Raw genomic sequence first — 23,648 nt, forward strand, 5'->3', positions numbered from 1 at the left:
ATGATCTCAGGTGATCTGCCCACCTCAGCCTCCCAAAATGCCAGGATTACAGGCGTGAGCCACCGCACCTGGCCAAGACACACCAATATTTAAAGGGATAAAGAAAAGGAATATTTTGAGTGGCAACTATCTGAGGCCAGTGTCATGCAGGTAATAAAAAGAATTTACCAAGACAGCTGTAGGTAAAGAAAGGCATATTTATTTATTAGAGAAAGTAAGAAAGTATGTTGGAAGGAAGCAAAGGACAAGTCAGCAAGAGAAGAACTGGCCGCCAGGAGACACAAAGGCTTGCTGGGGATTCTATAAGATGGTGCTTGTGCTATGTGCTGAAGAGGGTTAATGATAACACCTTGTGCAGTACTGACAATGCCAAGGCTGCAGTAAGCTAACTTGCATTTTTCTATCAGCTGAGGGTCTGGTGATAGCTGGGTGCAGGAAGATTATGAGTTATTTGTGCAGGAGGACTATGTGTCCTGGACCACGAAGGCAGACTTACAGTTTATCTGCTTTCTCTTTTTGCTTTCCGTTGGTCCCGCCAGCCTGACTCCTTTTCCCGAATTAGGACTCCACATGGAAGAGGCTTCCATATGGAGGGGGAAAAAGTTATAAAAATGATAAATAAAATAAAAAATCTAAGAGGACATCACTAGCTATAAACTAAAGAGAAAAAGATGGTCAGGGCTTTGAAGAAAAGAAAAAACAGCAAAAACCGAATCCATAACTAGTAGTGGCGGGAGAAATAGGATGAAAAAATGAAATCCAGCATTAACTCCAAAATCTCATTTTCACCAAATATTTCAATCCTTTTTCACATAATACTTTTTTCTTATCAGGGTTACTAATAAACAACAGAATGGTTTTGGGCTCATCTCCTTTGCCTTCTTGGTTTACCCTCCAGAGGAAATGCAAACAAGAAAGAAAATAACCAAAAGGATAGAGATGGAAAGAAAAGGAAAGATCCCCTGAAATGTTAGGAGGGAATTGACTGATGCAGTGACTCAATGAAGAGACATTCGTTCATGCAACAAATAACCACTGAGTAACCACTTGCAAGGCACCATGATAGGCAATGTTGAAAACAGCTGACTAATATACAAAGCTATACCCAGATTCATCAGCAGAAGCAGCACACTGGAAATACAAATAAAACTCTAGTGGTAAGACTAGCACAGAGGCAGCTCTATTCCAAAGGTGGTTCTAGGATATGACTCCAAGAGCTCAAAGTCATCTAATTACTGAAAAGTGGCCTAATTCCAGAAAATAACTGCAAAGGAATATTTCAAATGTTTGATAGCCTGTGGCAATACCATGTCTTGCTGATAAGCACACTGTGGAATACACAGATAAATCTTTAAGAAATCTTAGTATATACACTACATTGTCAAACTCTGATCTAAGCTCTAAAACAAATAATAAAGCTCAGAGGAGAATTACCTAGCTAGATGCACTTAGGTTGGAAAGGCTGCTTTAACTGGTCAACCTACCCTTTAAATGTAGAAGCTGTGATTTTATAAACATGACCATATTTTTTAACAAAGAATAAAAAGATTAGAATAGAAAAAAAGCATATGATAACACCCAGAATTCAGCATTATATCCAAAAAGAACCCTGAACAAGAAAGGATATATTATCATGCACAAGCTGTCACTAAAATATTTTCACACCATCATCTTGTGCTATGGTAGCTGACCTACTTCTAGCTCTAAGCCTGTATCTGATTGATTTGCAATTTTCTGGAATTATGTGGGCTTCAAGAGACACTGAACAACATCAGAAGTATCTTTTTTGTCTGAGCTCTATTTGGCTGCCATTTCCTTTTTAAGAACTCGAGAGGCCGGGCGCGGTGGCTCAAGCCTGTAATCCCAGCACTTTGGGAGGCCGAGACGGGCGGATCACGAGGTCAGGAGATCGAGACCATCCTGGCTAACACGGTGAAACCCCGTCTCTACTAAAAAAATACAAAAAAATAGCCGGGCACGGTGGCGGGCGCCTGTAGTCCCAACTACTCGGGAGGCTGAGGCAGGAGAATGGCGTGAACCCGGGAGGCGGAGCTTGCAGTGAGCTGAGATCCGGCCACTGCACTCCAGCCTGGGCGGCAGAGCGAGACTCCGTCTCAAAAAAAAAAAAAAAAAAGAACTCGAGAAAGAAAGGAATTATTGGATAGTAGTCAGTAACAATAGGTGTAATAATGCTAATGAAAACTTTACAGGTTGCGGGAGGGGATTCCACTTCTGGCTAACAGAGTAACAAGAATCAGAATACCTTCCTAGGAGAAATAACTAAAAAAAAAAAAGACAAAATATATAAGTTACTGGGCATCAGGCAGTGAAGGATAGTGATTCCTGGGAGATGGGAAACAAACCAGGTGAGTCCTGTGATTATCCAGGCTTAATCCCTAAACAGTGTTTCCAAGGAATTTAACAGGGAAGGAGAGTCTAGGGGGAACAAGGGCAGAGTCCAGTATGCTCCCTGAGTGAAGAAAATAGGACTGAGGCCAAATGCAGTGGCTCACATCTGAAATCCCAGCACTTTGGGAGGCTGAGACAGGAAGATCACTACAACTCAGGAGTTCGAGACCAGCTTGGCAACACAGTGAGACCCCATCTTTACAAAAAATAAAACAATTAGCCAAGCAAGGAGGAATGTACCAGTGGTCCCAGCACTTTGGGAGGCTGAGGCAAGAGGATCACTTGAGCCCAGGAGTTCGAGTTGCAGTGAGCCATGATCACACCGCTACACTCCAGCCTTGATGACAGAATGAAATCTGTCTAAAAAAAAAAAAGAAATAAAGAAATATGTAATTACCAGGCTGGGTGAGGTGGCTCATGCCTGCAATCCCAGCACTTTGGGAGGCGAGGCGGGTGGATCACCTGAGGTCAGTTTGAGACCAGCCTGGCCAACATGGTGAAACCCTGTCTCTACTAAAAATACAGAAAATTAGCCAGGTAGGGTGGTGGTCGCCTGTGATCCCAGCTACTCAGGAGCCTAAGGCAGGAGAATCACTTGAACCCGGGAGGCAGAGGATGCAGTGAGCCTAGATCGTGCCACTGCACTCCAGCCTGGGCAACAAGAACAAAACTCAGTCTCAAAAAAAAAGAAAAAAGAAAAAAAAGAAAAGAAATATGTAATTACCATACCCCCAGCAATTAGACTCTTAAGCATTTATCACAAATAAAAACTAATAATTATACAAAAATCTGTACATGAATATTCATAGTAGCTTTATAGGCAATAGACAAAAATTGGAACCAACACAGAAGTCCTTCAACAGTTGAATGATTAAGCAAACGCATACAGCTACACCATGGAACACTACTCAGCAATCAAAAGGAACGAATTATTGATATATGTAACAACTTTGATGAATCTCCAGAGAATTAAGCTAAATGGGGCAGGGGTTGGGGTAAGCCAATCTCAAAAAGAAGAAAAGCCAACTGTATATACTGTAGGATTCTATCTATGTAATATTTTTGAAATAACCATATTATAGAGATGGAGAACATATTAGTGGTTTCCAGGGAATGGGGTAGAGGGAAGAAGGTGTAGTTATAAAAGGGCAACAAGAAAGATCCTTGAAGGGATGGAACTGTTCTGCATCTTCACAGTGATGGTGGATACACAAACTCACACATTATGAAATTCAAAGACTGGTATACACAAATACAAGTACATGTAAAACTGGACAAATCTGAATAAACTCTGTAAATTTTACCAATGGCTACCTCCTAACTTTAATATTCTACTATAGTTATGTGATGTTACCCATGGAAGACACTGAGTAAAAGGATATCATAGGATATTGCTATACTCTTTTTACAACTTCCTATAAATCTATACGTGTTTCACAATGAAAAGTTAAAATGACTGACTGATAAATGATACAAATTATAGCATTTATAAAGACACTTGGAAAGTTATTACAACTACATTCCACATGTGCAAAGAGCTATAGTAAAAACTAAGCAGCCAGGACTGGTGGCTCACGCCTGTAATCCCAACACTGTTGGAGGCCAAGGCGGGTGGAATACCTAAGGTCAGGAGTTTGAGACCAGCCTGGCCAACACGGCGAAATCCTGTCTCTACTAAAAATACAAAAAATTAGCCAGGTGTGGTGGTGGGCACCTGTAATCCCAGCAACTTGGCAGGCCGAGGCAGGAGAATCGCTTGAACCCAGGAGGTGGAGGTTGCAGTGAGCCGAGATCGAGCCACTGCACTCCAGCCTGGGCAAAAAGCGCAAAACTCTGTCCAAAAAAAAAAAAAAAGTGAGCATGTCAGGCAGAAGTAAAAACAAAAACAAAAACAAAAACTTTGAATTGTTTGAGATTAAAAATATACTATATGGGACTAACAACAGATTAGAAATTGCAGAAGAAAAAATCAGGGGAAAAAAATTTGAGAACACAGCAATAGAACTACCCAAAACAGAAACAGGAAAAAATAAATACTGAAATAAAATGCATAGCTGGGCACTGCAGCTCATAGCCATAATCCCACCACTTTGGGAGGCCGAGGTGGGAAGACTGCTTGAGCCCAGGAGTTGCAGGCCAGTTTGGACAATAAAGCAAGACTCCAACTCTACAAAAATGTTTTTTTTTATTTTAATAAATTATCCTGGTATACATGTAGTCTCAGCTATTTGAGAGGCTGAGGTGGGAGGACTGCTTCAGCCCAGAAGGTCGAGGCTGCAGTGAGCTGGGATCCTGTCACGGCATTCCAGCCTGGGCGACAGAGGGAGATTTCATCTCAAAAAAAAAAAAAAAAGGCCTACCTAATACATCTGTCAGTGCATTTTTCAAGGAAGAGAAAGTGAAAAAAAAATTAAAGAAATAATAATTTAAAAGTTTCCAAACTGGAGTATAACTATAAACACACAGATCTAAGAAGCGCAATGAACCACACCAAGGCATATCATTACCAGAATATATATACACACACACACACACACACACACACACACATATATATATATATTTTTTTTTTGAGACAGGGTCTTGCTCTGTCTCCCCAGGCTGGAGTGCGGTGATACGATCTTGGCTCACTGTAACCTCCGCCTCCCAGGTTTAACTGATTCTCATACCTCAGCCTCCCGAGTAGCTGGGACCACAGGCACACACCACCACGCCTGGCTAACCTTTTTATTTTTAGTAGAGAGAGGGTTTTGCCATGTTGGCCAGGCCAGTCTCGAACTCCTGGCCTCAAGTAATCTACCCACCTCGGCCTCCCAAAGTGCTGGGATTACAGGAGTGAGCCACCATGCCTGGCTCTTTTATTTTATCTTTTTAAGAGATGACGTCTCGCTGTGTTGCCCAGGCTGGAGCTCAATGGCTATTCACAGGCATGAACATTGTGTTCTACAGCCTCAAACTCCTATGCTCAAGTGATCCTCCTACCTCAGGCCTCCCAAGTAGCTGAGACTACAGGCTTCATGAACCACCACACCCAGCTAAGGGAAAATCTTAAAAGCAGCCAGAGCAAAAGGATACATGTAACAGTGGTCTCCAACCTTTTTGGCACCAGGGACTAGTTTTGTGGAAGACAAATTTTCCATGGACAGTAAGGCGATGGTTTCAGGATGAAACTGTTCCACCTCAGATCATCAGGCATTAGATTTGCCTAAGGACTGCAACCTAGATCCCTCACATGCACAGTTCACAATAGGGTTCACACTCCTCTGAGACTAATGCCACCGCTGATCTGACAGGAGGCTGAGTTCAGGGGGTAATGTTCACTCGCCTCCCGCTCACCTCTTGGACCAGTACTGGTCTATGGCCCAGGGACTGGGGAACCCTGACATATAGAAGAACAAAATGAATGTAGCAGAATCCTCTCTCTTTTTTGAGATGGGGTTTTTAATCTTGTTGCTGAGCTGGTGCGGCTGGCGCTTGTCTCGGCTCACTGCAGCTTCCATCTGCTGGGAAATATTGAGAACAATGGTGTCAAAGCCGCCTGGTGGCTCATACCATAAATGCTGCACTTTGGAACCCCAGTTCAGTCTGTGGCTTTTTTTTTGCCAGGCTGGAGTCTCCTCTGTCCCCTGCAGGCTGGGTGCAGGCAGGCACAATCTCGGCTCTCCCGGCTCACGGCTCCCAGGTTCCACCTTCTCTCGGCTCTGGTGGCTGGGACCACCCGTTTTCCTTGCTCTGCAGCTAATTTTTGTATTTTCCCAAGTGGGGAACAGGTTTGCCATTGTTAGCCAGGAGTCGGTCTCAGAATCTCCTGGCTGTGGAAGGCCTGCCCGCGCCTCAGCCTCCCAAAGTGGCACAAGGATTGGAGGGTGTTCCAGCTCACCTGGCACTCAGGGCTGAGATCTTGCTCTGGCAGCTGACTGCAGGTGCAGTGTTTGTCACCAGGCTCACCTCGCCCTCTGAGTTCAAGCAATTCCTCCTGCCTCCCACCCTCCCATTAGCTGGGGATTACAGACCTTACCCACCAACCGCCTGGCTAGTGCTGGGTGCAGTAGAAATGGGGTTTTGCCATCAGTAAGCTAGACCGGTCTCAAATACAGCCTCAGGTGATACAGCTCTGCGAAGTGCTGGGAGTTATAGGCGGCATAAGCCAGGGCCTTGGCTTCCATGGCCTTGAAACCTTAATGCCTGTGTATAGCTACCGCTTAGCCACAGGCAACCTGGCAGGGCCTCATCTCCTAACAAAGGCCAAATAAAGCCAGAGAGCAGCAGGAATGTGGGTTTGGGGGGCAAGAAAGGTGAGAAAGAGGCAGGCCAGTGCAGGGGGCTGGGACACCATCAACACTTCTTTCTGACATGCCACCTAGGGGCGGGCTGGGGCTCAAGCCTGTAATCCCAGCACTTTGGGAGTGAGATGGGATCAGGTCAGGAGATGAGACCATCCTGGCTAACAAGAACAGATCTCTCTACTAAGAAATACTAAAAATAGCCCGAGGCTGAGGTGGCAGGCTTAGTCCATGCACCAGGAGGCTGGGGCAGAGGAAGTAGTGGGCCAGGAGCCTGATGAAGCTGAGAGATCCCGGCCACTGCACGCCAGCCCTGGGGGTGAACTCCGTCTCAAAAAAAAAAAAAAAAAAAAAAACAAATACATACTAGGAGTCTATGAGAGGAGAAAAAGGGGCAAGAATAATATTTAGCAAAATAATGGCCAAAAGCTCAAATTTGATGAAAATCATTATTTATACATCCAGGAAGCTCAATAAATTCCAACCAGGAAAAACTCAGAAATCTACACCTACACACACAAACTGTTAAAAAACAAAGACAAAGAGAAGCTTGAAAGCAGCAAAAGTGTCTTATCACACAAGAGATCCTTAAGATAACACATATTTTTCATCAGAAACCATGGAAGCTAAGAGAATGTGAACCAAGCATTCCCAAAATCCAGCAAAACTATCCTTCAAAAACAAAGGAGAAAAAGATATTCCCAGATAAAGAGACAGACATAATTCATCACCAGCAGACCTATTCTACAAGAAATGGCTCTACTCTAGGCTGGGTGTGGTGGCTCTGTAATCCCAACACTTTGGGAGGCCAGTGTGGGCTCCTGAGGTCAGGAGTTTGAGACCAGCCTGGCCAACATGGAAAAATCCCATCTCTACTAAAAATACAAAAAATCAGCCGGGCGCGGTGGCTCACGCCTGTAATCCCAGCACTTTGGGAGGCCGAGGCAGGCGGATCACAAGATCAGGAGATCGAGACCATCCTAGCTAACAAGGGGAAACCCCATCTCTACTAAACAATACAAAAAAAAACTAGCCTGGCGAGGTGGTGGGCGCCTGTAGTCCCAGCTACTCGGGAGGCTGAGGCAGGAGAATGGCGTGAACCCGGGAGGCGGTGCTTGCAGTGAGCTGAGATCGCGCTACTGCACTCCAGCCTGGGCAACAAGTGAGACTCTGTCTCAAAAAAAAAAAAAAAAAATCACTTGAATCTGGGAGGCGGAGGTTAAAGTGAGCTGAGATCACGCCACTATACTCCAGCCTGGGTGACAGAGCAAGAGCCTGTCTCAAAAAAAGAAAAGAAAAGAAAAGAAATGGCATAGCGTGCGCAGTGGTGGCTCATGCCTGTAATCCCAGCACTTTGGGTCGCTGAGGTGGGCGGATCACTCGAGTTCAGGAGTTCTAGACCACCCTGGCCAACGTGGTGAAACCCCATCTCTACTGAAAATACAAAAATTAGCCAGGCATGGTGGCATGCACTTGTAGTCCCAGCTACTTGGGAAGCCAAGGCAGGAGAATCACTTGAACCCAGGAGGTGGAGGTTGCAGTGAGTGAACTGAGAAAGTGCATGCATACTTTTAATATGTGCAGTTTACTGTATGTCAACTATACTTCAATAAAGGTCTTTTTTTAAAAAGACAGAGAAAGAAAAATAGGACAAATGTATTAAGGCTGGCCACTCAATAACTGATATGATACTACTGCAATTAATGTAATCTGTATATAAGCATTTAAATGCACCAAGAAAGGTCCTATAAGAAACTCTAATAAGGCTTCTTAAAGCTGAAAATACCTGTGAACAGTATCTCAAGCGGAAAGAAATCAAGAGATTTCTGTTATCTATATTAATCACCTCTTAAGAAAGAATTCCCTAGTTATACATATTTATCTTATATGGATATTCATGCAAATACATTTTAACTATTTCAAAATGTTTTATCTACTTTATAAAAAATTATAAGGCTGGACGCGGTGGCTCACGCCTGTAATCCCAGCACTTTGGGAGGCCGAGGCAGGTGGATCACAAGGTCAGGAGTTCAAGACTAGCCTGGCCAACATGGTGAAACCCCGTCTCTACTAAAAATACAAAAAAAATTAGCTGGGCACGGTGGCGGGCGCCTGTAATCCCAGCTACTAGGGAGGCTGAGGCAGGAGAATCGTTTGAACTTGAGAGGCAGAAGTTGCAGTGAGCTGAGATCGTGCCATTGCAGTCCAGCCTGGGCCACAGGGAAAGACTCCATCTCAAAAAAAAAAAAAAAAAAATTAGAGCTGGGCACAGTGGGTCACGCCTGTAATCCCAGCACTTTTGAGGCCGAGGCAGGCAGGTCACCTGAGGTCAGGAGTTCGAGACCAGCCTGACCAACATGGAGAAACCCTGCCTCAACTAAAAATACAAAATTAGCCGGGCGTGCATGCCTGTAATCCCAGCAACTTGGGAAGCTGAGGTGGGAGAATTGCTTGAACCTGGGAGCGGAGGTTGTGGTGAGCTAAGATGGTGCCACTGCACTCCAGCCTGGGTAACAACAGCGAAACTCCATCTCAAAAAAAAAAGGTGATCCATCCACCTCAGCCTCCCAAAGTGCTGGGATTACAGGTGTGAGCCACTGCGCCCAGCACTGAACTCACTCTTGATACACTCTCTGCATCTCAATTTCTTCATCTACTAAATGGGTACAATAATACTTCCAACACCATGGAGTTGTGTAAGGATTAAATGAGAACAGAGGTATAACACTTAATTTGTTGCCTGCCACATAGAAAGTGATCCATAAATGTTATCTATTATTACCTGAATAAATGCTCAGCCTCCATGAGTCCAGTGCTGGAATGGCGTCACATGTAAGAAACAAGTCTAACCTCAGGGGGGCAGGGAAAAAAACAAAAAGAAGCATGTTAAAAGCAATTTTAAACCTTAATATATTAGATTCAATTCAAAATCCACAGCAGCACCTGTTAATATCATCTTTCCCAATTTCTTTGGCTCACAATGTTTCTCCTAACACTGCCCCGCCCTTAACCCTCTATATCCATTCCCACTGTCAATTCACAATAAAAAAAAAAACCCTGTATTTTGTTCCTGTCCACATCGACCCCCTTTTTGTATGAGCAGTTCTTGGTCTACCGCTTTCTAACATAAATTAATCACCCAGTCTACTCCCTGAAATTCTTCAGCTGTTTTTTACTCATTAAAAAGAGTAGTCTAGACCGGGCACGGTGGCTCACATCTATAATTCCAGCACTTTGGGAGGCCGAGGCGGGTGGATCACGAGGTCAGGAGTTCAAGACCAGCCTGGCAAAGATGGTGAAACCCCGTCTCTGCTAAAAAAAATACAAAAGCCGAATGTGGTGGCGGGTGCCTGTAATCGCAGCTACTCAGGAGGCTGAGCCAGAGAATTGCTTGAATCCAGGAGGCGGAGGGTGCAGTGAACTGAGATCGTGCCACTGCCCTCCAGGCTGGGTGACACAGTGAGACTCCGTCTCAAAAAAAAAAAAGAGTAGTCTAGGCTGGGCATGGTGTCTCACACCTGTAACCCCAGCACTTTACTTTGGGAGGCCAAGGCAGGTGGATCACCTACGGTCAGAAGTTCGACACCAGCCTGGCCAATATGGTGAAACACCATCTCTACTAAAAATACAAAAAATTAGCTGGGCAAGGTGGCATGCACCTGTAATCTCAGGTACTTGGGAGGCTGAAGGAAGAGAATGGCTTGAACCCAAGAGGCAGAAGTTGCAGTGAGCTGAGATCACACCATTGCACTCCAGCCTGGGCAACAAGAGCAAAACTCCATTTCAAAAAAAAAAAAGTCTGGAACTGAGCAAGCAAAACTAGACTCTCTCTTAATAGATGAGAAACAGAAGTGAAAAGAGACCAGAGGCAGAATTTTATTCTGTGAATATAAGTAAGCATTGCAAGTATATAATTTAGTATCTCTTCACCCTAAAAGCAGTAGTTATTATTATTATTACAAGACCCTGAGGGCTGTCTATTTAATCTATTTCAGGAGGCCACCATTGGAACCCTTTGTATGCCCAAGTCAGTCATATCCTTGGAAGCCTTCAAAACACCCAAGCCCTACTGTGTTCTATGCTAAAGTGAGAATATCCCTAACTCACCATTTTGTTTTATAACCCTGTTCCACAAATACCACATCATGAAAGTCTGCCCTCTTGATACCTTAACAAAGGTTTCTATGAAAAAGTTCTAGTTTTTTTTTTTTTTTTTACCTAGCCCCTGCACATCACGGTTTTAACATTAGGAATGTGGAGTAGTTGACTAAAGTTGCGAAGGAATGACCAGAGGATATTGCCCTTCCCCTTTTCACCACTAATGCTGGTCCTAAAACACTACTCCTGTAGTAAACTTTTTCCCATGAAATACCTTGTTCTCCCCTATACGAAATATTTACTAGTTTCCTTTCCCTATTGGCACTCAAGCCATGCACAGATACATCTCATTTTTAAGTGGGCACAGTGGGTTCACACTAAGAACTTTGTCACACCAAGAGGTCACTCTCTAACTCTGATGAATAGAATCAAGAGCAACATAATTTTGACTTTCTTGCCCTAATTGTAATCATATCATAATTGAAAGTGAAATACTGTGGGCCAGGCATGGTGGCTCACGCCTATAATCCCAGCACTTTGGGAGGCTGACGCAGGCGAATCACGAGGTTAGGAGTTTGAGACCAGCCTGGTCAACATGGTGAAACCCCATCTCTACTAAAAATACAAAAATTAGCCAGGCATGGTGGTGGGCGCCTATAATTCCAGCTACTCAGGAGGCTGAAGCAGGGAAATCGCTTGAAACTGGTCGGGGGGTGGGCAGGGGAAAGGGGCAGAGGTTGTAGTGAGCCAAGATCGCGCCACTTCACTCCAGCCTGGGTGAAAGAGCGAGAGAGACTCTGCCTCAAAAAAAAGAAAAAAAAAAGAAATCTTTTATTGTTCTTGTTCATATCTGTACCTGCAATTCTAAACAGTGTCTCACACATAATAAGCACTGAAACAGTTTTCTAATTGTTTGGTGCATTTACAAAGCTAAGAAGTTACTTCTTCTGAAGTAAACTTGGGTTTCCTAAGGTGTTTAAAACTTATTTGTATAGCCAATAAAATGGCCAAATTGTCAAAACATTGTTCTTTTCTTCATTCTAACAATCTGCCTTGTATTCTCAGAAATCTCTCGTTGGGCGCGGTGGCTCACACTTGTAATCCCAGCACTTTGGGAGGCCGAGGCAGGGGGATCATGAGGTCAGGAGATCGAGACCATCCTGGCCAACGCGGTGAAACCCTGTCTCTACTGAAAAAATACAAAAAAAATTAGCCAGGTGGCGTGCGCCCATAGTCCCAGCTACTCGGGAGGCTGACGCAGGAGAATGGTGTGAACCCGGGAGGCGGGGCTTGCAGTGAGCATTCTCTCTCTCTCTTCTTTTTTTTTTTTTTTTTTTTTTTTGAGATGGAGTCTTACTCCGTCATGCAGGCTGGAATGCAATGGCGTGATCTCGGCTTACTGCAACCTCCGCCTCCCGGGTTCAAGCCATTCTCCTGCCTCAACCTCCCAGTTAGCTGGGATTACAGGTGCCCGCCACCATGCCCAGCTAATTTTTGTATTTTTAGTAGCAATGGAGTTTCACCATGTCGGTCAGGCTGGTCTCAAACTCCTGACCTCAAGTGATCTGCCTGCAGCCCTCTCTTCCTTTCTCTGAAGGTAAAATTTACACTTGGAAAATAAGATGGCAGTCATATCTGGCAGTTAACTGTTCTCTGCCTCCGTGGGGCCCAAATCCAATCTTCTGAGGCAGCAGCAATTGTCAAAGCTCTGACTACCAGCATAGCACTGAGGAGCACTTCACAGTTTAGAACCATTTAGACTAAATTGACCCAAGTAGCAAACATCGATAAGAGAATCACTGCTGATAAGACTTCTATGAAGGATTCCAAATGTCTTAAAGATAACTTCACAGGAGTGGAAAGGAGCTGAACTCAGCCATCTGACTACAGAAGCGTTCTATAAACCTTTAGGCCAGGCATGGTGGCTCACACTTGTAATCCCAGCACTTTGGGAGGCCGAGGTGGGCGGATCACGAAGTCAGGAGTTTGAGACCAGCCTGGCTGGCGTGGTGAAACACTGTCTCTACTAAAAATATAAAAATTAGCTGGGCATGGTGGCACACATCTGTAGTCCCAATTTCTCGGGAGGCTGAGGCAGCAGAATCTCTTGAACCCGAGAGGTGGAGGTTGCAGTGAGCCGAGATCACGCCACTGCACTTCAGCCTGGGCAACAGAGCAAGGCTCCATCTCAAAAACTAAACTAAACTAAACTAAATAAAATAAAATAAAATAGCTTTAATAATGACCCTGTCACCAGAAAAACAGACACTTTGTCCTAGCCTTCTAATCAGCTGTATTTGGCAGCCAACATCCATCTTTTGCAATAAAATGCCACCTCTTAGTTCCTATTCCTATCAAATTATCACAGGTTTGGGCAATAGATAAATCAGAAACCACAGTTAACTTGTCTAGGACCCAAGACAATTAATAAAACTTACTTGGAGAAGCAGAATAGCCTCTAGTCACCTGAAGACAAGTTTTAAAGATCCTAACAACTGTTAACACTTGGGCACACCAAAATGATTACAATCTGAAAAACAGCCACATGTCACTTCCAATGGGTGTCATTATACAAAAAGTGATCTTCCCCCTCCGAAATCGTTTTTAAAGTCAGCTAAATCTTGAACAATGACTTCTACTCTTCTCTAAAATAGGAGCTATGACAGCTACCTTAATGAGATGCCTGATAAACTCAGGGCAAGGGGCTCACTGTGCTGACATTCTCACCTCACCTAGGACTTCTGCTGATTCATCCTGATGGGCTGACAAGTCACTGACTTGCCAAATAATCTTGTTTATTTCACATATAAAAATACTGTCTGCTCAAGACAACTACTAGCCAGATACCTTCTCCTGCTCCTGCTACAGAGCCTTTCCCTCTCTGACTTCATGGAACAACTAGCAACAACAAAATATGTATGTATATTTCAGGTGACTATTAGTAACTCTCTATAACTAACAAGCCATAAAGGGCTGGAAACAGAGCCCATAAAAGGGCCAGAGTGTTAACCCTCAGCAATTTGCCAGTTTTTCAAAGAGATCAAAATCACCTGGGGAAGAAACAATAGCTTTTCAGGATTAACAGATGTTTGGTATTATTACGGTAATCTGAAAAATAGTTGCCAAGCTGGGACCCGAAAATATCAGTCGCGAGGCACACCAAATAATCACAGAAATATTTAAGTAAGTAAGCTTTGTTCTAACGTGAACTTCAAAAAGAAAGACAAGTCAGGGCAATAAAAACAAGCAGAAAACATCCATTTCATTTTAAAAGAATGAAAGAGAGAAAGGGAAGGGGAAAAAGAGAAACAATAAAGAACTATGCCCACGTTTAACATGGCCACAGTTATGTGTAGCAATTCACATCAAGAAGTGCAGTTCATCTCAAAAAAAAAAAAAGTACAGTTCATTTCCCCACCCCTTAAATCTGAGCTGGCCTTGTGACTTGCTTTAACCATCAGAGTGCAGCACGAATGACACTGCGACCACCGAACCCAGGCCTCAAGAGGCCGTTCAGTTTCCACTCAAAACCTCTTGGAATCTAACCATCATGCAAGGAAGCCAAACCAGCCTGCAAGAGGCCATACCAACCTAGAGGACAGCTTTAGCCCAATGCTAGACGTGTGAATGAGGCTATCCTGGTCCAACCAGCCCCTAGCTAACATGCCAACTGACCACAAATGAGTGAGCCCAGCCAAAACCATGTGGAATAGAGGCAAGCTGTGACAGATGAACCCACTTACATCATAAACAAAGAATGCAGCTGACCCTTGAACAATATAGGTTTATTACCAATGATAAAAATCAAGCTCTCAAGTGAAAATCAGAATTTTGAAAAACATGTAATCACTATGATGAGCCTGACAGTTTCTCAATACTTAAAGACTATTCTGCCAGGCACAGTGGCTCCTGCCTATAATCCCAGAATTTTGGGAGGCCAAGGTGGGTGGATCATCTGGGGTCAGGAGTTTGAGACCAGCCTGGCCAAAATGGTGAAACCCCACCTCGACTAAAAACACAAAAATTAGCTGGGTGTGGTGGCAGGCACCTGTAGTCCCAGCTACTCGGGAGGCTGAGGCAGGAGAATCACTTGGACCTGGGAGGTAGAGGTTGCAGTGAGCCGAGATCGAGCTGCTGCATTCTAGACTAGGCAACAAAGCAAGACTCTTGTCTCAAAAAAAAATAAATAAAAGAAAAAGTGCATGCACAAGCCAGATGCAGTGGCTTACACCTGTTATGCCAGCACTTTGGGAGGCCGAGGCAGGTGGATCTTTTGAGGTCAGGAGTTAGAGACCATCCTGGCCAACATGGTGAAACCCCATCTCCACTAAAAATACAAAAATTAGCCAGACGTGGTGACAGGCACCTGTAATCCCAGCTACTCAGGAGACTGAGGCAGGAGAATCTCCTGAATCCGAGAGGCAGAGGTTACAGTGAGCTGAGATGCCACCACTACACTCCAGCCTGGGCAAGAGAGCAAGACTCTGTCTCAAAAAAAAAAAAAAAAAAAGTGCATACATATCCCACAATACTCTGCATGCATAAACAAAAATAAGGAAATTTTTTTGGAGATAAGAGTCTCACTCTGTTGCCCAGGCTGGAGTATACTGACGTCATCTCAGCTCATTGCAACCTCCACCTCCTGGGTTCAAGCAATTCTCATACCTCAGTCTCCCAAATAGCTGAGATTACAGGCATGCACCACCACATCCAGCTAATTTTTATATTTTTAGTGGAGTTGGAGTTTCACCATGTTGGCCAGGCTGGTCTCAAACTCCTGGCCTCCCAGCCTGGCCAAAATGGTGAAACCCCATCTCTACTAAAAATACAAAAATTAGCCAGGCGTGGTGGCGGGCACTTGTAATATCAGCTACTCAGGAGGCTGAGGCAGGAGAATCACTTCAACCCAGGAGGCGGAGGCTGCAATGAGCTGAGATCACAGCACTGCCCTCCAGTCTGGGTGACAGAGCAGGACTCTGTCTCCAAAAAAAAAAAAAAAAACTGGCCTCAAGTGATCCACCTGCCTCGGCCTCCCAAAATGCTGGGATTACAGGCATAAGCCACTGCAGCCAGCCAAAAATAAGGAAATTCTTGATGTATAATACTTAAAAGCTACATTGCTAAATGAAAAAAAATGCAGAACCATTTTTGTAAAATGGGGGAAAATATACATATACATACTTGCCTTTTTTAATGCTTATCAATGCATATGATGCACAAAAACTGGTAATAATAGTTGCCTCTGGAGAGAGGTATAGGAACCGACCGGCTTGGGGGTATAAAAGCAAGATGGGGCCGGGCACAGTAGCTCATACCTGTAATCCCAGCACTTTGGGAGGCTGAGGCGGGTGGATCACCTTAAGTTAGGAGTTTGATACCAGCCTGACCAACATGGTGAAAACCTCGTCTCTACTAAAAATACAAAACAACTGGCCGGGTGCCAGTGGCTCACGCCTGTAATCCCAGCACTTTGGGAGGCCAAGGTGGGCGGATCACGAAGTCAAGAGATCGAGACCATCCTGGCCAACACTGTGAAACCGCGTATCTACTAAAAACACAAAAATTAGCTGGGCGTGGTGGTGCACACCTGTAGTCTCAGCTACTCGGGAGGCTGAGGCAGGAGAATGGCTTGAGCCTGGGAGGCGGAGGTTGTAGCGAGCTGAGATCACACCATTGCACTCCAACATGGGTGACAAGAGCGAAACTTAGTCTCAAAAAAAAAAGAAGAGCAAGATGGGGCCTGGCATGGTGGCTCACACCTGTTACTCCAGCACTTTGGGAGACAGGGGCAAGTGGATTTCTTAAGCTCAGGAATTCGAGACCAGCATGGGCAACATGGCAAAAACGCATCTCTTCTAAAAATACCAAAAATTAGTCGAGTGTGGTGGCTCACACCTGTAGTCCCAGCTCAACTTGTGAGGCTGAGGTGGGAGGAGGGAGGATCATCTGAGCCCAGGAGGCAGAGGCTGCAGTGAGCCAAGATGATGCCACTACACTCCTGCCTGGGCAACAGAGTGAGACTCTGTCTCAAAAAAAAAAAAAAAAAAAAGCAGGATGGAAACTCCATTTCATACTTTTTTCTATCCTTAAAACTCTGAACCACATAAATGTAACACCAATTCAAAAAGTAAATCCAAAATTGTATAAGAATTCTCATTTTACATAAGGAACAACTTCTCATACCATTTTTTTCTCTAGTCTCAAAAAATATCCATCCCATGTGCTTACTTTGGCAGCACATATACTAAAAAAAAAAAAAAAAAAAAAAGTCCATTCCTAATTTTTAACTGTAGGTTCAGTGCTACCTAAACAAGGTATCTAGCCAGGCATGGTGGCTCATGCCTATAATCCCAGCACTTTGGAAGGCCAAGGAGGGCAGATCACGAGGTCAAGAGATGGAGACCATCCTGGCCAACATGGTGAAACCCCATCTCTCTCTATTAAAAATACAAAAAAAAAAAAAAAAACTGGGTGTGGTGGCATGCACCTGTAGTCCCAGCAACTCAAGAGGTTAAGACAGAATCGCCTGAACCCAGGAGACGGAGGTTGCAATAAGCCGAGATCACGCCACTGCACTCCAGCCTGGTGACAGAGCAAGACTCTGTCTCAAAACAAACAAACAAACAAAAAACAAGGTATCTAGGCCAGGCATGCTGGCTCACACCTGTAAGTCCCGTACTTTGAGGTTGAGGCCGGAGGATCACTTGAACGCAGGAGTTCAATACCAGCTTGAAAAACATAGTGAGACCCCATCTGTATTTGTAAAATTAAAAATAAAAATTAAAAAAAAAGCTATCTATAATTAATATGAGTCAAAGATACCCATCCACTATGAAACCTTTGAATTGTTAAGTAGGTTAAATAGTGATTCTGGGGTAGGGTCAGAATTTTCATCTTTTACATTATATACTTTTTTCCTTTCTTTCTCTTTTTTACGAGACAGGGTCTCACTCTGTTGCCCCAGCTACAGTACAGTGACATGATCATAGCTCACTGTAACCTCAACCTCCTGGGCTCAAGTAATCTTCCCACCTCAGCCTCCCAAGCAGCTAGGACTACAGGTATGTGCCACAGCACACTCAAGTAATTTAAAAATTTTTTTGTAGAGATGCGGGTCTCACTATGTTGACTAGCCTGGCTTTTATACGTTAACATCATTTAAATTCCTTATAATGAGTATATATTACTTTTGTAATTTGAAAAATGCATATTTCCATATGATTGAAGAGGTTAAAGGAAAACCTACTGGCCGGGTGCAGTGGCTCATGTCTGTAATCTCAGAACTTTAGGAGGCCAAGACTAGAGGACCACTTGAGATCAGGAGTTCAAGACCAGCCTGGGCAACATAGTGAGACCTTGTCTCTACTAAAAATAACAAAAGGCCGGGCGCGGTGGCTCAAGCCTGTAATCCCAGCACTTTGGGAGGCCGAGGCGGGTGGATCACGAGGTCAGGAGATCGAGACCATCCTGGCTAACATGGTGAAACCCCGTCTCTACTAAAAATACAAAAAAAAACTAGCCGGGCGTGGTGGCGGGCGCCTGTAGTCCCAGCTACTCGGAGGCTGAGGCAGGAGAATGGCGTGAACCTGGGAGGCGGAGCTTGCGGTGAGCCGAGATCGCGCCACTGCACTCCAGCCTGGGTGACACAGCGTGAGACTCCATCTCAAAAAAAAAAAAAAAAAAAATAACAAAAATTAGCTGGGCATGGTGGTGTGTGCTGTAGTTCCAGCTACTGGGGAGGCTGAGGCGGGAAGAGGACTTAAGCCTGGAAGATCAAGACTGCAGTGAGCTATGATCATACCACTGCACTACGGCCTGGGTGACAGAGTGAGACTCTGTCTCCAAAAAAAAAGGAAGACAGACCAACCTACAGTCCAAATGTTGAATTGGAAATACTGACATGAATTTAGGATATACTTTATTTAAAAACAAACAAAAAAAATACCTTATTTTCTATAGAAAACTCCGAGAAGCAATGACCAACACACTAAGCAAATGAGTACCTCTTGCACCCAGATTGTGGTCTCTAAACATCATTTCCCCATAAAAGGAACCAGGATTTGGGAGACAATGTCTGATCCATGTTCAGAAATGAAAATGTAAAAAATGATCTTCGATCATCTTGTCAGAACAGAAAACAAGGAAGCTATCAAAGATTAACAGGATCACATCCAAAGGACATAGGAGCCAACTCGAAGAGGTTCATTTGCCAAAGATGAGACAATGAGACATTAATAAGGATAAAACTGAAATTGGCCAGGCGCAGTGGCTCATGCCTGTAACCCCAGCATTTTGGGAGGCCCAACACAAGTGGATCACCTGAGGTTGGGAGTTTGAAACCAGCGTGACCGACATGGTGAAACCCCATCTCTACTAAAAATACAAAATTAGCCAGGTGTGGTGGCAGGCGCCTGTAATCCCAGCTACTCGGGAGGCTGAGGCAGGAGCATCGCTTAAACCCAGGAGGCAGAGGCTGCAGTGAGCCGAGATTGCACCACTGCGCTCTAGCCTGGGCAACAAGAGTGAAACTCTGTCTCAAAAAAACAAAACAAAAAAAAACTGAAATTGGCTTAAACACATTAAATATATTTAAATTGAAGAGTCTATTATTGAATTGAATGACTATTTTTTAAAAACTCATCAGTCAACTTTAGAAGATGTTAGTAAACAAACTAATTATTTTGAAAATGGTCATAACTGTTAATTAAAAGACTTAAGCATTTGTCTTGTCTGTCCTATACAAATTGTACCTCAGAGAAACCAAATAAGCGATGAGGGGAGTATCTTTTATAAAAAGTACTGCAGCTAAAAAAATTTTTAAATGATAGAATTTGAGTATCACCATTTATAATCTCTAATGAAGTTCAATGAAGTAAGGGATCTAGGCAATGATTACCAATGGCTGCTGACATCATAAAAAGGAGATTAATAGACATCACATGCCCTTGATGGAAGTATACAACACTGCATAAAGTATGCTAACCAAAAATATTGAATCTGAACCTGATCATGTAGATATAACTACCAATCTGAAGAAAATACGGGAGACAGAGAACATGTTAAATGACACCACAATAATGTCAGTCAATTAATCCAGCCAACTGTGGGAAACGCTACTAGACAGATGACCCAGTTTCTTTAATACATAAGCTACGAAGGAAAATAACTGAGGAAAAATATTTTAGAAAAAGAGATGTGAGGGTGGGCACAGTGGCCTATAATCCCAGCACTTTGGGAGGCCAAGGCAGGTGGATCGCTTGAGATCAGAAGTCCGAGACCAGCCTGGCCAACATGGTGAAACCCCATCTCTAACAAAAACACAAAAATTGGCCAGGTGTGGTGGCGGGCACCTGTAATCCCAGCTACTCGGGAAGCTGAGGCAGGAGAATCGCTTGAACCCTGGAGGTGGAGGTTGCAGTGAGCCAAGATCTCGCCACTGCACTCCAGCCTAGGCAAGAGAGCAAGACTCTGTCTCAAGAAAAAAAAAAGAAAAATTAAAAGATATTAAATATGCACTGACCAACTACAACAGACTTTATTTGGATCCTATTTTAAACATATAAGCTACTAAAAAATCATGATACGATCAATGAAACACCAGATATTTAATATTAAGGAATTGTTATTTTAGATGGGCAATTGGTTTTTTAAAGTCCTTATTTTTGTGTATTTTTTTTTGTTTTCTTTTTTAGAGAAAAGGGTCTCGCTCTGTTACCCAGGCTAGAGTGCAGTTTTAAAATCATACCTCACTGCAGCCTTCAACTCCTGGGCTCGAACAGTCCTCTCAGCTCAGCCTCCCACATAGGTGGGGGCTACAGGTGTGTGCCACCACATCCAGCTAATTTTTTGTTTTTCTGTCTCACTCTTGTTGCCCAGACTGGAGTACAGTCGTGCAAACTCAGCTAACTGCAACCTCTGCCTCCCAGGTTCAAACCATTCTCCTGCCTCAACCTCCCGAGTAGTTTAAATTACAGGCGTTCGCCACCACGCCCAGCTAGTTATTATTATTTTAGGTAGAAACGGGGTTTCACCATGTTGTTGGTCAGGCTGGTCTCGAACTCCTAACCTCAAATGATCCTCCCACCTCAGCTTCCCAAAGTGCTGGCATTACAGATGTGAGCCACCATGCCTGGCCTAATTTTTAAAGTTTTTGTAGAGATGGGGTCTCACTATATTGCTCAGTCTGGTCTTGAACTCCTGACCTCAAGTGGTCTTCCCACTTCAGATTCCCAAAGTGCCAGGATTATAGGCATGAGCCACTGTACTCGGCCAAGTCCTTACTTTTTTAGATACACGCTGATATATTTATAGACGAAATAACATATCAAGGATTTGTTTCAAAATAATCAATAAGGGGCCAGGCATGGTGGCTCGTGTCTGTAATCCCAGCACTTTGAGAGGCCAAGACAGGCGGATTGCTTAAGCTCAGGAGTTCGAGACCAGCCTGGGCAACACGGTAAAACCTTGTCTCTATTTAAAAACAAAAAAATAAAATAAGGGAGGTAGTAGGAATATAGATGAAACAAAATCAACCGTGAGCAGATAATTGCATATGGACATTCATTATACCACTCTTGATGCTTTTGAATACATATGAAATTTTCCGTAGTAAAATGTTTCATAAAAGACCAAATCTCAAAAAAGAAAAATACATATATTTGAAATACGATGACTGATGAGAGTTCCACCCTCATGGGGGGATTAATGCTATTATCGAGGGAGTTAGTTACCTCAGGAGTGGATTACTGATTAAAAGGATGAGTTTAGCTTGAAAAAAAAAAATATGATGACCGAAATAAATTTTGTATACTAATCTTTAAAGCCTAGTTCAATTTCTACTTCTTCCATGAAGCTTTTCTATATTGATTTCTCTCTTCTTTTGTATCTATTTGTACTGAGCAATTGACTTAATTAAATTATACTGCATTCTGTTTACATCACAGGATCTAATCCATTATACCCTGATCATTAATTGTTCATTTTTTATCTCCACAGCTAGCCAGTCAGTAAGGTTCTTTAATACACACAAACCCTAAAATGATTATTAAGCCTCCTAATGATCCCAAGTACCTTATCTGACACTCAAGTTGTCTCAAAAAACCTTGGGACCTATGGAAAAATACCGTATTCTTCCTTGTCATCCCAAGAGCCACTCTGCACTAAAATTAGGTTTTTACTCTAGTAAAACATACAATATTATGTTCTTCAAATTTTACACAGATCACACCAAAACACTGCCTCTAGTCACTTAAGGCAAGCTAACACGCACCAGCTTTCCCTCTCCCAGAGTTCAACTGAGCATATTTATACTCTGTCACAGAAAGAGAATTATATACTACTAGATTTAAATAGAAGTTCTGTTAACTAACTGATAAAGTAGAGTGAAGTTATTTAATAAACCATAGGCCGAGAGGTGGGGCAAAAAAAGAAGGCCGGGCGCCAGTGGCCTGCCTGTAATCCCAGCACTTTGGGAGGCCGAGACGGGCGGATCACACCGCCGAGATCGAGACCCAACCTGGCTACCACGGGTGAAACCCCGCCTCTACTAAAAGTACAAAAATAGCCGGGCGAGGGTATGAATGCTCTGTAGTCCCAGCTACTCGGGAGGCTGAGCCAGGAGAATGGCGTGAACCCGGGAGGCAGAGCTTGCAGGAGCAGAGATCCCGCCACTGCACTCCAGCCTGGTGATAGATGCAGACTACCAAAAAAAAAAAAAAAAAAAAAAAAAAGAAAAACAATGCAACACACACAGGGAGGAAAGCCTACCCAAAGGAAAAGTCACAAAACCCAGGAAAAAAAGAAATCACTACCTAACTGAAGACCAATTAAGACCACCTGATCTACTGAAGTATATACAAGCTTCAGAGATGACATATAGCCCCTTTATCCCTTTTGTAAAAAGTGTTAAGATAATTGGGTTCATTCCTCCAATTATAAAACTAAATATTCTTTATGGAAAAAAATAAGCTAAAGGAAAACAAAAATTTACCCCATAACCCCCTTCATAACTTTTTCTTGTCTCAGTAAGTTCTTTGAAGACAGCTCATTTTTCCAAAGAAAATATGTCCCTCACTTCTAAAACTGATGTAGGAAGCCCCAGAAGGAAGGAAAGAAAAGAAAAAAAGCACATGGGCTTATATCAATGAGAGAATTTTCTTTTACATTTACCATTTGTATAAATCTAGGGTCAGAATAACCACACATTTCCATTTTTATGAATTAATTTTGTTGGTTAATAAATGTTTTGCATTTTTTTCTACTGCCCCTAAAATTTCTTGCTATAGTAGCAACAAGATCCTACTTTTCCAAATACCAAATCAGGTGGTAAACATATCATATTCACTCTGTATGTGTAATCTTACTCTATTTTAACTTATTTTTTATTTAAATGAATTACTCAACATAACCATTCCTTTTATCTGCCATTTCTTGTGTTGAGGCTCTACCAACTATTAATACATCAAGAGATCTTCACATTACCAGGGAAGCAGTATAACCTTTAAAAAAAAAAAAAAAAAAAAAGAAACTTTACATTTCATGGACAGCTAAATGTACATGGAATTACTAAGGTTCTCCTCAAAGTATCCTACATAAACTCTAATCTGAATTCACATACATGCAAAAGCAATTCCAGCATCATAAAATTCTCCCACAAGCACCCAAGTGTAAGGCTCACCTGATCTCAAGTTCAAATGTATTGCCTCATCCATCCAGGTGAAGTGTTAAGAATTATATTTAGTGGCCAGGCACAATGGTTCACACCTATAATTCCAACACTTTGAGAGGCTGAGGCAGAAGAATCACCTGAGGCCAGGAGTTTGAGACCAGCCTGGGCAACATGGCAAGACCCTGTCTCTG

At 43.2% G+C, this 23,648-nt stretch overlaps 1 protein-coding gene across 18 annotated transcripts in view; it reads right to left on the bottom strand.

Annotated features, from left to right (window-relative positions):
* Positions 1-23,648, bottom strand: part of R3HDM2 (R3H domain containing 2) — a 180,243-nt gene that overhangs the window by 140,618 nt on the left and 15,977 nt on the right. For 8 of the 18 annotated variants that reach the window (XM_031651065.1, XM_031651052.1, XM_031651051.1 and 5 more), the window contains exon 1: positions 9,475-9,929. In XM_031651065.1, coding sequence (XP_031506925.1) covers positions 9,475-9,577 — 103 coding nt within the window. In that variant the 5' untranslated portion in view covers positions 9,578-9,929. Of the gene's footprint in view, positions 1-9,474; positions 9,935-23,648 lie in introns of those variants that run through there. The other 10 variants (XM_031651055.1, XM_031651050.1, XM_031651061.1 and 7 more) reach the window with 6 other exon arrangements.

Source organism: Papio anubis, chromosome 9, assembly GCF_008728515.1.
Source record: "Papio anubis isolate 15944 chromosome 9, Panubis1.0, whole genome shotgun sequence".
Lineage (NCBI taxonomy): Eukaryota > Metazoa > Chordata > Mammalia > Primates > Cercopithecidae > Papio > Papio anubis.